Consider the following 15,836-nt stretch of genomic DNA (forward strand, 5'->3'; position numbering starts at 1 on the left):
GATGTGGGAATTATTATGTAATGGTGATAGAAGCTGAAGGGATGAATGATACTTTTTGGTAGAAGGTATAGATCAGAGTGAGAAGAAAAGAAATTCCAGAGACAACCCTGAGAAACACCATTTAATGACCATATAGAAGAGACAAGTCTTGTGAGGGAAAATGAGCTGGGGTGGTTTTTCTTAGAAAGATCAGTGTAGGAAAACCAAACTTACTGCAATGTGTGTGACAGACAGCTAATACCAGATGAAAACAGTTCTTGTGAATGGGGTTTAATGGTCTAACAAACACACATTCTAAGATGGCAGAAATAATAACTTTTAGACAATATATATATATTTTTAAAGATTTTATTTATTTATTCATGCGAGACACAGAGAAAGAGAGAGAGAGGCAGAGACACAGGCAGAGGGAGAAGCAGGCTCCATGCAGGAAGCCCAATGTGGGACTTGATCTCGGGACTCCAGGATCACGTCCTGGGCCGAAGGCAGGCACTAAATGGCTGAGCCACCCAGGGATCCCCTTTTAGACAATATATTACTATTGTCCTACAGTCATAACAATGTATAGTTTTGTAAATTAAACCAAGCAAATAGGTTCCTTTGTTAAGCATGGGCTGCTAGGTTATTTTGTTAAGATTTTATATCTAGTTTCTTTACTATCTTAAAACAAAAGGTACTGCTTTCATCTGGATTATGAACTGTCCAGGTGTAATTAATGACTAAAACTTGGTTCTATATTTCAGACTTTTTTTTTTTACCTTGTTGGTTTATGTAGTTGGGAATATTTAAATAGGTGTTGCTTATCTTCTGCCTGCAGGCTTATCAGTAACAGCAGAACAAATAAATCCTCATGGCACTGGAGCTCGGAAGACAGAAACTAGAGTTGAAGAGGCATTTCGGCACAAACAAAGAAATCCATTGGATGTTTGGCATAACTCTGCAAATAAATGTGCATGTGAGTGTTTGAGACCATGTTATCCAGTAGTGGGAACAGCTGAGAAGGATGCAAGTTTGTTAGGAGCTGGGGACACAAGCCAGGTGCTGCTGTGTTCCCTCAGGTCTTCTCTCTGTTCAGAGAAGAGCTTGTGCAGTAGGATGTGGAATCGGAAGTCTACTTCTGTAACTGCATTTGCTCTTTTCTATCTACATTTCAGTCCTTGCTGCTGTTTATTGAACTAGGTTTGAATACTTTCAGCTTTAAACTTTGGTTTTTGGACAGAGATGTGGAGCCAGCAGACTTTCTATCTACTCCTGCCTCCAGCCTTAAACCTTTGCTGTGTAATATATAGGATGTTCTCTCTATGGTGGAAAATGGCAACTGTGACTTAAAAGAGTGGCCATTGTGACAGTAGGAAGTTGATTTTCCTAAAAGAATATCTTGTGCTCAGTTTGAAGAATCTATACAGCCTTTTTTAATGTAGTTTTAAGTGAGATATGTTTAGAAAGGGAAAATTCAGTGTTCTAGGTTTTCTTCACTTTTCCTCGTACATGGTGATTTATAAGATTTCTGAAAGACCATTGTTAACGAACACAGCATCTTCCTAGTATAGTCCATATGTTTCGCCTAGGTAGCCACCCCTAGAAGGTATATGCTAGTCTGGTATAAAGATGGTTGTACTATTGAAACTGTCAGTAAGGCTGGCCATAATAGATTCTTTCACCAGTGGCACTGAATTTGAATGAATGAACCAGACTCTCTCTCTCTCTTTTTTTAAAGCTCTTCTCTTTGTGATAAATGATACTCAAACGTGAGAAAATTTGAAGGACTTAGTGGTACATTTGTTTCATGAAACCGATTAAAGCTATTTGGTGTAGTTATTTATATCTTGGATCATGACCTGGATTATATAATGTAGCACTCTAATTTAAACCTTGAAGGCCTGTACATTCTCTGCACCTGATATAAATATTTACTAAAACCCATTATTGAAAATTGGCTTTAAGCAGTGTAAGTTCCTTTAAATGTAAATGTAACTTTAATCTACAAATGTGAATTTTGTTTTCTCTTACCAGTAGATGGCATATGTGACTCATCATTTGTCTCTTTTACATTAATTTACTTGAATTATAAATCTAAATATCCCTAAGGGAGAGTTGCTTTCCTAAGGTCTTAGTTTTGGAAACAAGCTCAGAGACGCTATAAAAATTGACTCTAAAGATTGTGCCTCCTGTATTGGTTTTTCACACAAAGCGCCCTTGTAAAAGGAAGAGATATGTGCAAGATTAGTTCCGTAAATGGATGCTACTACCACATGCCAGGTGCTGTGGAGATATAGCAGTGCCTAAAACAAAAATTCCCATTCTTTTGTAGCTTATATGATCAATTTCTCTATTTTACCAAAATCATACTCACCATTAGAAATAATTATGTAAGGAGGAGGGAAATCTCTCTATTTTGACCTCTTCCCAAATGAGAAGATTTTCTTTGTTCTCAGCTGTGATGAAAGTGTTAGAAATAAACTTGCTTCAGTAGGCCGTCTAAGCCTTTGCTTAGTGTACTACAGATCACATAATTGAGCTGGCTCTTGATTGAACAGAGTTCAGCTCTTCTTGCTCTAGAGTTTGACAGCTTAGGAAAGAAAAGGGGAACCTTTTGTGCTTTGGTTGCATGGCTGGAGAATAAGTAAGGTCACAGTGTTTGGAATGACTTGTCAGGTGGTAGAAACCTAACAGCTCTACTTTTTAGAGAAAGAGGAGGCTGAATTTTTTTTTTTCATTTTTAATGTGAACTGGATTAGTTTTTCATATAGCTAATGGAATGCTTACAAATGCCCGTCACTTTTGCTTATATACAGGTTTTAACAGTAAACTAATGCTGAATGTTCTTCTTTAATTACCCTGTAAGTATAAGTTATGAAAACAGAAATTAGGGGGAAAAGGAATGGATAGATGATTCTAATGATACGATTTTGAAGGCAAAATATATTTTGAACCAAATGACTAACTTGAATTTGGGAAATGATTTCAGAAACCTTTAGTAGATTTATTCTTAGGTAAGAAAGAAAAGTAATATTTTTAACAATATTTGTCAATTCCTTGTGAATACCTTGGTGTCTTTACAGAGACTCAGTAAAGATTAAAGATGAAAGGATGAAAACATATAAACACATATATGTGAAAAAAAACCCCACATATATGTGGAATTAAAGATTCCTGGACTCTTTGTTACTGGAAGTACTCCTAAAGCTCATGACAGTTTCTGGCATCTAAAGTTAAATATAGTCTTTACAACTTCTGTAGGTCTTCCTTTTCACATCACTGACCGAATATTTATTTTCAACATTTTGTTAATGTTGCTGCCTTGATAGCAGAGGGCTTTTTTACCACATTTTCTTCTTCTTTTTTCAAAATATTTTGTTTATTTATTTGAGAAAGAGAGCATGTGAGCAGAGGGAAGAACAGAGGGAGAGGGACAAGTAGACTCTCTGCTGAGCTCAGAGCCCGATGCTGGCCTTGATCTCAGGACCCTGAGATCATGACCTGAGCTGAAATCAGGAGGAGACAGACACTTGACTAACTGAGCCACCCAGTGTCCCCCTCTTTTTACATATTTTCAAATAACAGCTGTGAAACCAATTGATCCTACTTGGTGAACCATTTATAATAGAAGAGGCTAACCAGTTGTCAAACCATTGTCAATAAGCTTCAAAGGGTTTCTCTCCACTACTGTACTTAATGGGAGTGATTCCTTCTTCTGTAAGGAGAGACAGTGGATAGTTCTTTGTGGGACACCAGTAACTGTTCTGTCTTGGTATACTGGATCATATATTCACTTTCTTTCATTGTGTAGGAGCTTTTGGATGATTTTGTTGGCAAAGCACTCATTTTCCTGGTGGAAATCCAGGGCTATGGCCTCCAGTTTTCTAGGTAGCCTGGGAATGTGGTCAGTTACTCCGTAAATGTACATATTATATGCTTGGCCCCTGGATGTTAGGAATTCGGAATAGCTGTAGAACAGAATCAAGGATAATAGAAAAAAAAATTAATGCTGGATAAACTCAAACTCAAATTTTTAAAAAAGTTCATTCTTCAGAATTCATCCCTGACTTCTTATTCATTCTGCTCATAGGTTGTGAGGATTAGTCAGCATAGATGTCAGGAGCTAAGTAATTCTTGTGTATTACATTGGTGTGGGTTTGCTTTCTTTTGAGTCTTAAATAGCGAACATTTGTAAAACAAGTTTTGCACTCTGTTTTATTTCTCTGTATGTATCTGTTTCTACATATCTACATACCTCTTTTCCTTCTCTCTAAAATAGTTCGAGTTCGGAGAAAATCAAGGCGGCGATCACAGTGGGGTAAAGGAATTATTAAGAAAAGGAAAGTCAATAATTTAAAAAAAGATGAAGAAGACACCAAATTTGCAGACTATGAGAACCATACGGAGGACAGGAAGTTGCTAGAGAATGGAGAGTTTGAGGTAAGCACTGACTGCCATGAAGAAAATGGAGAAGAGACCGGAGACCTCTCTATGACCAATGACGAATCATCGTGTGACATCATGGACATGGACCAGGGGCAGAGGCTTGACAATGGAGCAGGCACAAAGGAGAACTTTGCATCTACTGAAGAGGAAAGTTCAAATGAGTCTCTGCTTGTCAATAGCAGCGGTTCTCTAAATCCAGAACAGACATCTAGGAAAGAGCCTTTCCTCAAAGGAAGCTGTCTAAATGGTGAGGCCTCCACTGACAGTTTCGAAGGAATACCAGTTCTGGAGTGTCAAAATGGCAAAGCTGAAGTAGTTTCTTTCTGTGGTAGTGGAGACAAATGTAGTTCTGAACAAAAGGTTGTCCCAGAGGACCAGTCAAAAGAAAAACCAGAAACTTTGAATGAACATCCTGGAGATGATCCTGAGAAACTAGAGGCCCTGGAATGTAGCAGTAATGAGAAGGTAGAATCCAGCCCTGAAGTGGAGGTTAAAGATGCAGAACTGGATAAAGAAGGTAGAGCAAATATTTTTTAAAAATCTTCTGAAATTTGAGAGTCTGGAGTTCACCAGTTGCATATTTTGTTTGGTCCCCAGTCAGTAAGCAAGTTATACCCCTCTGAGAATCTGTTAAAGTTTTGATCTTTTTCCCCTAGGAAGGTATATATACACATGCCTAGTAAATTTTGCTAGAAATTTCAGAGTGTTATGGTCCAGAATGAGTTGCTTTCCTTTTTGTGTGTGTGTGTATGTGAGTTGCTTTCCTGACTGCTTATTTTTTTTGCCTCCCACCTGATTATTATTCCTATCCTAATGGATTTATGGCTAAAGGCTGAGTAAACCCACAGATATTAAGAAGATGGAATTCTAATAAGAATTACTGGGGTGGAGTAGGCTGGACTGAGAAGATTTGGATACTGAGCAGTGTGGTATGCTGTGCTCATGTACGCTCGCATTAAATTACCACTCCTGTTCATTACAATCATGTGACTTTGAGCTGGTTACTTATGCTCTCCAACCTTGTTTTTCCATCTTCTAAATTAAACTTCAGAGTGTTGTCACTGTGGGGATTAAATAAGTCATGTATATTAATCACCTCTTCTTGTACCTGGCACATACTGAGCTATATTCATTCCAGGCATTCATTGTTAGTTGAATCTACGGGATGTTGAGTCTAAGAGGCTCCACTGCTTTGTAAAGCCAGTGGTATAGGAAGCAGCAAGAACCCACAGTGTTAGATCTACTTTGTTCTCATAGACTCAGAGCACTCTGCAAGCCCCTGCCTTCCTAGGGTCTATATGATTCTTTTAAGAAGAAGCAGAAAAGAGGGCCTGGGGGATCCCTGGGTGGCTCAGCGATTTGGCGCCTGCCTTTGGCCCGGGGCGTGATCCTGGAGTCCCGGGATTGAGTCCCACTTCGGGCTCCCGGCATGGAGCCTGCTTCTCCCTCTGCCTGTGTCTCTGCCTCTCTCTCTCTCTCTCTCTCTCTCTCTCTCTCCATGTCTATCATAAATGGATAAATCTTTAAAAAAAAAAAAAAAAGAAAGAAAGAAAAGGGGGCCTGGGAGTTTCTAGCCCTGCTTTGTTTATCATTCTTTAGCCCGTTGTGAGATGGGGTGAGTTAGAGATCTACTCTTCGAATATACATTTTCATACTGAACAGGTACTCTTCCTACACTAGAATATTTTGAAATTCTGTCATGTTTTCTCAGTTGTGTGGAATATATATACCTTTAGCCTGGGATTTGGGCTATGTGGGAGAAGTTTTTTTTTTGCTGCCAGGTTTTGAGCCCTCTAGCAGAATTAGAAAGTAGGAAGATACTATTCAAAGTCTTAGAATTCTCCTAATGGATAAAGAGAGATATTTGTGTATTATTCTTAAATGCTACCTGTTGAGAATTTTTCTTTTACTTCAATATTTAATAATAGAAGGTAGTTGAAAGAGCAGTATTTATTTTGGTATTCATTTATATTCATCATACAGGCAGAACTTTAAACATGTATTAAAGTTGGGTTAAGTAATGACTGGGACAGAGTGGAGAGAAGGGGAGAGAGCTTCCTGATGAGGCTTTGGATATAAGCTGAGGAGTCCTTTTTAAAAATGTTCCTTCACTACGAGATTTTAGTGTGCTTGCAGAAAAGATTTATTTATTTATTTAATTTTTTGCAGAAAAGATTTAAATTAATATTATATTCAATTGGTTATCTAAAAACTTTAAAGATATTTGTTGTATAAAAGCCTTACCTGAAGTTTTTTACTTGTAACTCTCAGGGCAGTATTACAGTGCAAGTTCTCAGGTTCCTGGATGTCCATAGATAGGGTAATGAGTATCTGTAAGGTCTTTTTTTTTTTTAAGATTTTATTTATTTATTCATGAGAGACACAGAAAGAGAGGCAGAGACATAGGCAGAGGGAGAAGCAGGCTCTCTAGGGGGAGCCTGATGCAGGGCTTGATCCCAGGACCCCAGCGTCACACCCCGAGCCAAAGGCAGATGCGCAACCACAGCAGCTACCCAGGTTCTCTGGATCCTTAAGGTCTTAACAAAACACTTAGCTTATGTTAATTGAACTATAAATAAAGGCTTTCACTCTAGATGCTGTCTGAAAGATAAAATTTCTTTGCTACATGGAAGTATGTTTTCCAAGGTAATATTTTGGTTCTTTTATTATTTGTATAGCAAGCATTGATGAGAGGGAATTGTTTATAGATGTGAGAATAAGAGGACTAACGCAGGAGGGAGGGGGAAGGTTTTCCTTAGCATTTGTTGATGTGGGCCAGGTCCTGTAAAAAGTTCTGGAACAGTTTGAGTTTGTGTTCCTTCCTTCTTGTCCTCCTCTTAGAGTATTCCTGACTAGGGGATCATAGGGCTCAATGGCCTATCTACCCATTCAATCTCTCAGGGTGCCTAGTACTGTCAGATTATTGTTAGCCACCTCAAAATATGTTGTTTGTTTGTTTTTTTTTCCCAGTGTAGTTGGTCTCAGTTTGATGTTGAGAGGAAAATATTATAGTAACTCACTCTGAGGTAGGAAAGATCATTAGCTCTATTACACTTTATTTATGTTTTAAAAGATTTTATTTATTTATTCATTCATGGGAGACACAGAGGCAGAGACACAGGCAGAGGGAGAAGCAGGCTCCATGCAGGGAGCCGGATGTGGGACTCCATCCCAGGACCAGGGGATCACACCCTGAGCCAAAGGCAGGTGCTCAACCACTGAGCCACCCAGGCAACTCAGCCCTATTACACTTTAAATGGACTTGTATTTTTAAGAAAAAAATGTTAGAAGCCAGATCAATTTCTAATAGGAATGTGGGCAGTGTAAAAGAGAAAAATTTCAGTTAATGTTGAGGAAGGGTTTACTTTATTCTATTTTTTACCTTGCAAGGCAAATGTGTAGACAGGTTGGCCTCACTTGGTTTGAGTAGCTGCTTTTCTAGGTTGCTTCCCCTCTTCTAGTTCTGAAAGCTCCAAATTTTAAAATGATGCCTATCATAAAGAAAGTGAAGACATTTAAAAGTTAGTACTTAGAGGGGACTATTGCTCTTCTCTTCCTTTAAGTGGATGTGTTTATTAGACGGCATTCTAGCATGGGTTGGCTTTCTTGGTTGTGGTTTATTTCTCTTCAATTTGGGTTACTTATTTTAAAAAATTATCATTTAAAGAATATACCCTTATTCCAAAAAGTTTTTATGGTGGGTAGAATTTATAGTTGTTCAAGCTTGAGTTTTCTTAACTTTTACTTGCTGCACTTTTTTTTTTTTTTTCAATTGTAGGTGCTTCTAAAGTAAAGAAATATCGTAAGTTAATTTTAGAGCAGGCAAAAACAACAAGCCTGGAACTGGTTCCAGAAGAACCCTCTGAGCCTGTGCCACCTCTTATAGTTGATCATGAGAGATTGAAGGTAAGCTTAGCTATTCCCAGTCAGTCTTAAATGAATGGAAAGAGATTTGAATATGTTTGTAGGCAGTTGAATAAAGCTAGTTTTGATAATCTCTTGCTTCAAATTAGGAATATACTCTAGAGCTTCTAGTAAAAAAAAAAAAAAAGTTATGTGTGTTCTGAGGGGTTTAGAGAATGGTCTCAGTAATAAACTAAGGCTTGGAATCTTCTAAATTACGTGTCACCGTTACACCATAGCATATGGTGTCTGTTGCCTGGCCATTTATATATAACTGTTTCAGTGTGAAAATGAAACCAAACTTCATTTTATTCTCTTCTAATTTTTCTTAGAAATTGCTTGATTTGTTGGTAGATAAAAGCAACAATCTGGCAGTTGATCAACTTGAGAGATTATATTCTCTTCTTAGTCAGTGCATCTATCGTCATCGTAAAGATTATGACAAATCACAACTTGTAGAGGTAAGTGCTCAGTTCATCCTTAGAATAAACAAATATGTGCTTTCACTTGTCCCAAAGAAAAAAGAGGGAAACATTTTTTAGTCTATATCTTTCACCAAGTAACTGAGGAATATTTTGAAGATTTAAGATTAGAAGACTCATTAAGACTTAGAGTTTGCAGAATAAATTTTTTTTTAAGGATTTTATGTATTTATTCATGAGAGACAGAGAGAGAGAGAGAGAGAGGCAGAGACATAGGCAGAGAGAGAAGCAGACTCCATGCAGGGAGCCTGATATGGGACTTGATTGCAGGACTCCAGGATCACACCTGAGCTGAAGGCAGACACTCAACCGCTGAACCACCCAGGTGTCCCAGAGTAAATCCTTTCTGTTACCATTTTGTCTCAGGACAGAAATAATCTGGGATTCTTTTTTTTTTTTTTTTAAGATTTATTTTTATTTATTTATGATAGACATAGAGAGAGAAAGAGGCAGACACACAGGCAGAGGGAGAAGCAGGCTCCATGCCGGGAGCCCTACGCGGGACTCGATCCTGGGACTCCAGGATCCGCCCTGGGCCAAAGGCAGGCGCGAAACCGCTGAGCCACCCAGGGATCCCTGGGATTCTTTGTTTATCAAAATGGAACTTAGCATGTCACAATTCCCTTGTCCCTTGCTTATTGGTGACATCACTGAGCGTATCATTTGGGCGGGTTGATTGTGGGGATGGCCTCAAGTCTTTACTGCTGCTTCGTAGGCAGCCACTGCTGGTTAAGGGAGTTGGCCTAGAAAGTGAGAGCTGTTTGCCATCCCATTAATGATTAAAGAGAACTTAAAAGTCATCTCATTCATCAGATCTAGGTTTAGGAGATGGCCACATGAAGGAGTGGTTGTCCTTTTGCTTAGACACTTTCAAGGTGAACCATTCTCTTTCTTTTCTTAAAGATTTTATTTATTTATTTGAGAGAGAGCAAAGACCGTGAGTGCAAGCAGGTGGAGGAGCAAAGGGAGTCTTGGAACCTTGTAATCTAGGGGCCTTGTTTAGGGAAAGAAGGGATCTATAGCAAAATCACCAGTGAATGGCATTTCTTGTGATGTTGGCAGTGACTCTTTCTGGCTTTTTTTTCCTTCTCCTTTTTTTCCCCCAGCTCTGATTAAAGTGAATAGCAGTGGGAACAGGTACATTTTACTTTGGGTACAAGTTTCATTATCCTGAATACATTCATTTTGCTTTGGAAAATGAGTAAAGGAAGGGCTCAGGCTCTGGAGTGAGGCTACCTGTATTCAGATTCTGACTTTGTTGTTTATTAGCTGACAAATTATTTATCTATACAGATTTCTTCGTACAATATCTGGCATAATAAGTACTCATTGAGTGATACTAGCATCATCCTCATTAGCCTAACTATCAAATAGGCATTTGGAAGTGTCTAGGGCAGATAACCTGCAGAGTAGCTATGGTATTATAATCAGGAAAATACTTAAAGTTTAACTTGTATCTAAAATTCTTTCTCTAAAAAGTTAAAGTGAATTTCCCCATAATACTTTTGTCTTTTCTTTAATAGATAATATGCACTTTTTTTCCCCTTGTAGGAGATGGAAAGAACAGTTCATATGTTTGAGACATTCCTGTGAACTTTTCAAGATGAGTGGTTTATCCTCTCCAATCTGCTCCTGACAGAGCAGTCTTCTGAGCCATTCAATTTCAAATTGCACCAATTATGTGCAGAGCCTTGGTGTAAAGTGCTCTCTCACTCATTCTTTCTCTCTGTTGAATTTGGTGCTATTGTCTCAGGTACCTGAAACCAACCAGCCTACAAGAACCAAACAGAACTTCAGAAACATGTTGTATTTTCCACAAATAAAAAATACAACCCCACAGATTGGAGATTTTGGTGCTACAGAAACTGCTCTCACTTCTGCTCCTCTTTTCGTGCACTCTCTTTTGGAGACTTCTCTCTTAGGGAGCAGACCAGCAAACACGAGGAAACTGGATGGGGCAGTTCTAACTGTGTTGAGTTGTTTAAACAGTGGGCAACCTGTTTTGTTTTGTTTTGGTTTCTTTTTCCTCCTTTCTACTCCTTTTAGCATATTTGTTTTTATTTTTTCCTCTGGGTAATGGACTGAAACCTGTTTTAGAGTTGGCTACAGTATATTCTGGTGGGAAACTGAAGAAACTGGATGAAATTAGATTAGGCTCTTTAGAACTGCCTTTAATGTGCCTTTTAATTCATTTGAGAAAGATAAGGCTAAACAAAAGAATGGGCTTGTTTGTAGCAAATGAATTAGAATGTCTTTTTGGTCACAACCTTGAAAATAAGTTTTGATACTCTGTCATTAAGAGACAACCAGTGTTTTGGTATAAAATGCCTATCTTGTTTTCAAAACTCAATCAAGACACTCATTAAGCCGCACGATGTACTAAAATGGTAAGTTTTCCTATGGTCTGTTTCTGTTTAAGAAACACATAATAAAACAACAACAAATAATACACAGCCCACCAAAAAAACTTACACACTTTACAGTATTGCTGACAATGATGACCAGAAACTAGATAGATGGTAACATTCTTTTCCTCTCTCAGTGGCAATTTAATAGCAATTCATGTTTGGGTTCCCAGAGAAGAATGATTTCATGTATAGTAAGTTGTTCCTGTTTTGTTTTAAAGCCAGGACTTGCCAAATGGACAGAAAAGAGGAATTTGTCAGAAGCTCCATAAAATTCATTTTTTTTAATGCATTGTGCAGGTGAGCTCTGGTATGGTCCTTGAATAACAGTATTAATGTTTAAATCCCTTAACCATAAGCTTACCGTCACAACTATTCATTTGGATTAGAACCCATTTTGGATCTTGTTGAGTGATTTCTGTGAATTGTACTTACCTAAAATTAATTATGGGTTACTAGTTTTACAAAAACTTTCTACAAATTTGGGGACACAGTCTAGGCAGTTACAAAGAGGCAAAGGGAATGCAGTGACATTTTTTTATCAGATAATTTTTAAACAAAAAAAGTAGAAAATTTTGACAAGTTGGCTTGATATCTTCATTCATTATAGCCGTTAGCTGCAGGTGTGTCTTTCCAATATATGCAACACATGTAGTTTGGGTTTTAAATAGAGCAAATGGTCTTGGACTACTGCAGAGATACTGAGCTACCTCAGCTTTTTGTATTTTAGTTTCTAATAGTGCTTACAGAGTCCTGTAATCACTTTGCCACCGTTTACATGCTGAAGCTAAGGTACTTGTCTCCTTGTCTCCGGCTGTTGGCTGTTTGTTGTGTGCGGATGCCAGTGCAGAAAGCACACCGTAGCCACAGGCTACTGCAGTAATCTTAAGTGCTTCTTTGCATTTACATTAACATTTTGCGCCTTCTAATTATAGCTTAAATTTTTTTAAATGCCACTTTTTTTCTTTATACCTAGTCTATGAAGTTTTCATAATATTCAGTTAGTCATATAACTCAAGATGCTACCCATGTAGACACACTGTATTTTTAAGGTGGGCAAGTGCGATTAACGATGAACCATTTTAAAGGGGAGGTTATTTGAAACCTCTAATTTGATTATTGGGAGGATTTTCATGCTTTCTTTCATATTTATTACCATCATACCAGTTCAGACTATTTTACTGTCTAATACATTAGCATTTTGTATTTTGATGGAAATTGTTACAGAATTTAAAGATTTGATGAAATAAGATGTAGCAGATTTTTTGTAGCAAGTTTCTGCTAAAAGGGTTTTTTGCAAGTCTCAGGTTCTTGCTGCACTATTTTTTTTTAAATATTTATTCCAGTTACTCTAATTCAGAAGCATTCTGTTCAAGTAACAGCAGCACTTGTGAAAGGAAAAAAAAACGCACATGTTCTTAGTAGGTTACTAAATTTGTACAAGTTAATTAAGATTTTAGCCATCAGTGGGTTTGACAAGGGAAATTTATTTATGTTCAGCATTAAAATGCTTCCAAAAGATCAAGTTTTTTTTATTTTAACCTTGATATTGATGGAGAAATACGAGGCAACCTCAGTATGATAGGAACTGCCACTTTGAACAGATTAGGTCTTAAAGAGAAAACCAATCTAATGCCAAGGGGAGAAAAATTAGCTGAAACTGTATCAACTCCTCTGCTCCCCTTCCCCTGTCTCCCCCCAAAAACCACACACTATACCAGTTTTGCTTACTTTACAGATATCTGGTGGTTCTATAGTTTAAAGCAGCTTGTGAAATTATCCAAGTGGACTCAATTTTGTTTACCTTTCTGTAAGTTCTTAATTTTTGCTGTATAGCATTGGCAAAAATATGTACAAATTGACCTCTGTTCTTATTTCCTATTGTGAGCATTATAAATGATAGCTCCTGTGTAAAACTTTGCTCTCAGATCAGTAAAATATGTATCACAGCACAGCCCAACAATAGTTAATGCTCAGCTGTGGGGACCATGGGAGCTTTTTGAAGATGATGAAACCGCACTAGGGTTGAAACTGATGGCCGTGGAATTAATTGTGTTTTTGAGCTTGAATCTCACCTGTGATTAATTTTTTTTGTTTTGTTTTACGTCCTTTCATGACTTGATTTTTCTCATATGCCAATGTATTTGTAGGTTTACTGGATTTTATTTTTAGGGAGTGGGGTGGTAATATCTTCCCTTTTTTTGATTAAGTTGGTTCAGCTATGGTGCTATTAAGTAGGTATCTTCAGTGTCAGGTCCCGTAGCTGAATGCCATTGTTATTATAATTATTATTTGTAATCACATTGTAAGCTTGAATTTGGACTTGTACCTGCATCTTTTGTATTTTGTACATTCAGTTATTTAGACTTTGGGAGTCCTTTTTGGTTTCAGTCATGTATGTCTACTTTGTAGATTAAGTAGACTTCATCAACCATGGTCTATTTTGGGTTTATAGTTTAATTTAGAATTGTGTTAAATTGATGTTTTGCATTTGACTTCATTTTACATTAGTTTGAAGTAAATTATTTAATTTTTGAATTCTGGAATTTTGAACATTTACTGTAATTTGTAATATAACTGCTGTGAAATACTTGAATAAAGATGACAAGAAAACCCTGTCTTTAGCCTGATGATGATTGCTGTTGGCTGCAAATGCAGCACTACTGTTCTAAGCCGAACTCACCTGCTGTGCAGCTTGGGCATGTTGATGTTTATTTATCTAGCTGTGTTCGAGGGATGAGGCAAGCATAGGGTACCCCTACTGCTCCGCCATCTTAACTCCTTTCGTTGGCATGTTGATGTTTATTAATAAGCACCTGCCAAAATCTCGTTGTAGCTCTCGGTATTTTTTAGCTAAAAGTTTTTCTGTTGCAGAAGTACAGTTTAATTTCACTTGAAGATTTTCTAAATGTGTTTTATAAAGGCAGATAGATGGCTTTTGAAATTTTTCTGTTTTAAAGAGCTACGGTAGATAATCAGGTAGTTTGGTTAACTTTATAGCGTTTTTCTCTTTGATCAGGTAGTTACCAGCATACTTTGAATAGTATGTAGAATTTAAATATGGAGAAGATTTCATACCAGAATTTTGGGAGACTTGTTGCTTCAAGGGAAAGGAATGTTCTTGGCTTTAGATTGCCCATGTTTCTGCTGTCTACCATGAGATACCTTTTCATGTCCTGAGATTAGTATATAATCTTACTCAATAGAAGTCCTTAGTTTTTCTGTTTTTTGATGTTTTGTTTTTTAGATATCACAGCAAAAAGGAACTGGTTGAATTTGAGTAAGACTTTTTCTTGATTTTGCAGATTGTATTCATTTTTACTTTAAATTGTGTATTATCAAGACTGGTAGTAGTAAACCTGGGAAACAAATTTTTAAATATTTTAGCTAAATGTTTGTATAAGTAATTTATAAGTGCATTTGAGTCTTAAGGTTTTAGAGGTCTGGGGAGAAGTTGAGTTTATTTATCCAGTTTTACTTACCATTGGACTCAAAACTATAGAAAAGTGAGAGGCTAATTTTTATCTGTTTCATGTTACTGCTATTCCTAACACCTGCAAAATTATCTCTTGGCTATCTTTTTAAATATACATTCCCTCTCTTACCTGCACAGTTCTGTTATGCCCTAGGCACTATGCTATACACACTCTCCTTCAGTAGCTCATAGTCCACTAGAGAGGCTTGTGCATATACCGGTAGTAATGATCTGTGGGATAAGAGCTATGACAGAAGGAAAGTGGTGTTCAGAGTTATAAGGAGGGAACCAATTCTGTTTAAGAATGGGGTAAGTGAAAGTCTTCCCAGAGAGAGTTGGCATTTTATTTCCCCTTTGCTTCTTTCTGGCTTCTCTAGAATGTAGCCCCACTTTACCAAAACCTTTTCTTAGTTTTCTTGTGACCATTCATATTACATCATATCATCACTTTATTCATACCACTCACCATGGAGTTTCTTTATTTTCAACTTATTGAAATCTTATGTTTCAGGGCTGGGCTTGGATTCTACACCAGTATACCTTCTTTACTGTATCTTTCTCAGAACTCAGCTGTATTTTATACTGCTTAACATAGCGAATTACTAATGTTATGCAAAACAGTAATTTATTCATGTGGGAGAGGAAGTATCACATTACTTCTGCATTCCCTGTAGGAATTTTTCCCCCTGTAAGAATTTAAAACAATGTTGGGCTTACAGTAGATGCTCATTTCTTTTTTGCTTATTTGACATAGCTGAAATTTACTTAAATCATCCCTTCATTGATTCAACAAATTTATAGTTAGTACCTACTATGTGCCAAGCACTGTTTCAGGTGCTCAAAATAAAGCAGCAAACAAAGCAGAAAAGGTCCCTGTCTTTATGGAGCTTAAATTCTGTTAGATGTAATGTGCTTTCTGTCATGATTGGTCAGGTTCAAATTATTTATTTAGTTTTATTTAGTTTTTAACGATTTTATTTATTCATGAGAGACATAGAGACAGACACAGGCAGAGGGTGAAGCAGGCTCCCCACAGGGAGTGCGATATAGGACTCAATCCCAGACCCTGGAATCATGCCCTGAGCCTAAGGCAGATGCTCAACTGCTGAGCCACCCAGACATCCCTCAAATTATTTTTTTTAATGT

General features: G+C 37.3%; 1 protein-coding gene across 2 annotated transcripts in view; it reads left to right on the forward strand.

The window, feature by feature from the left end:
* ATAD2B (ATPase family AAA domain containing 2B) overlaps positions 1 to 13,833 on the forward strand; it is a 156,985-nt gene extending 143,152 nt beyond the window's left edge. For both annotated transcript variants that reach the window (XM_077843971.1, XM_077843970.1), the window contains exons 24-28: positions 818 to 955; positions 4,259 to 4,942; positions 8,204 to 8,331; positions 8,661 to 8,789; positions 10,362 to 13,833. In XM_077843971.1, coding sequence (XP_077700097.1) covers positions 818 to 955; positions 4,259 to 4,942; positions 8,204 to 8,331; positions 8,661 to 8,789; positions 10,362 to 10,403 — 1,121 coding nt within the window. In that variant the 3' untranslated portion in view covers positions 10,404 to 13,833. The remainder of the gene's footprint in view (positions 1 to 817; positions 956 to 4,258; positions 4,943 to 8,203; positions 8,332 to 8,660; positions 8,790 to 10,361) is intronic.
* The last annotated feature ends 2,003 nt before the right edge of the window (positions 13,834 to 15,836 follow it).

The sequence above is a fragment of the Canis aureus genome, chromosome 12 (genome assembly GCF_053574225.1).
Source record: "Canis aureus isolate CA01 chromosome 12, VMU_Caureus_v.1.0, whole genome shotgun sequence".
Lineage (NCBI taxonomy): Eukaryota > Metazoa > Chordata > Mammalia > Carnivora > Canidae > Canis > Canis aureus.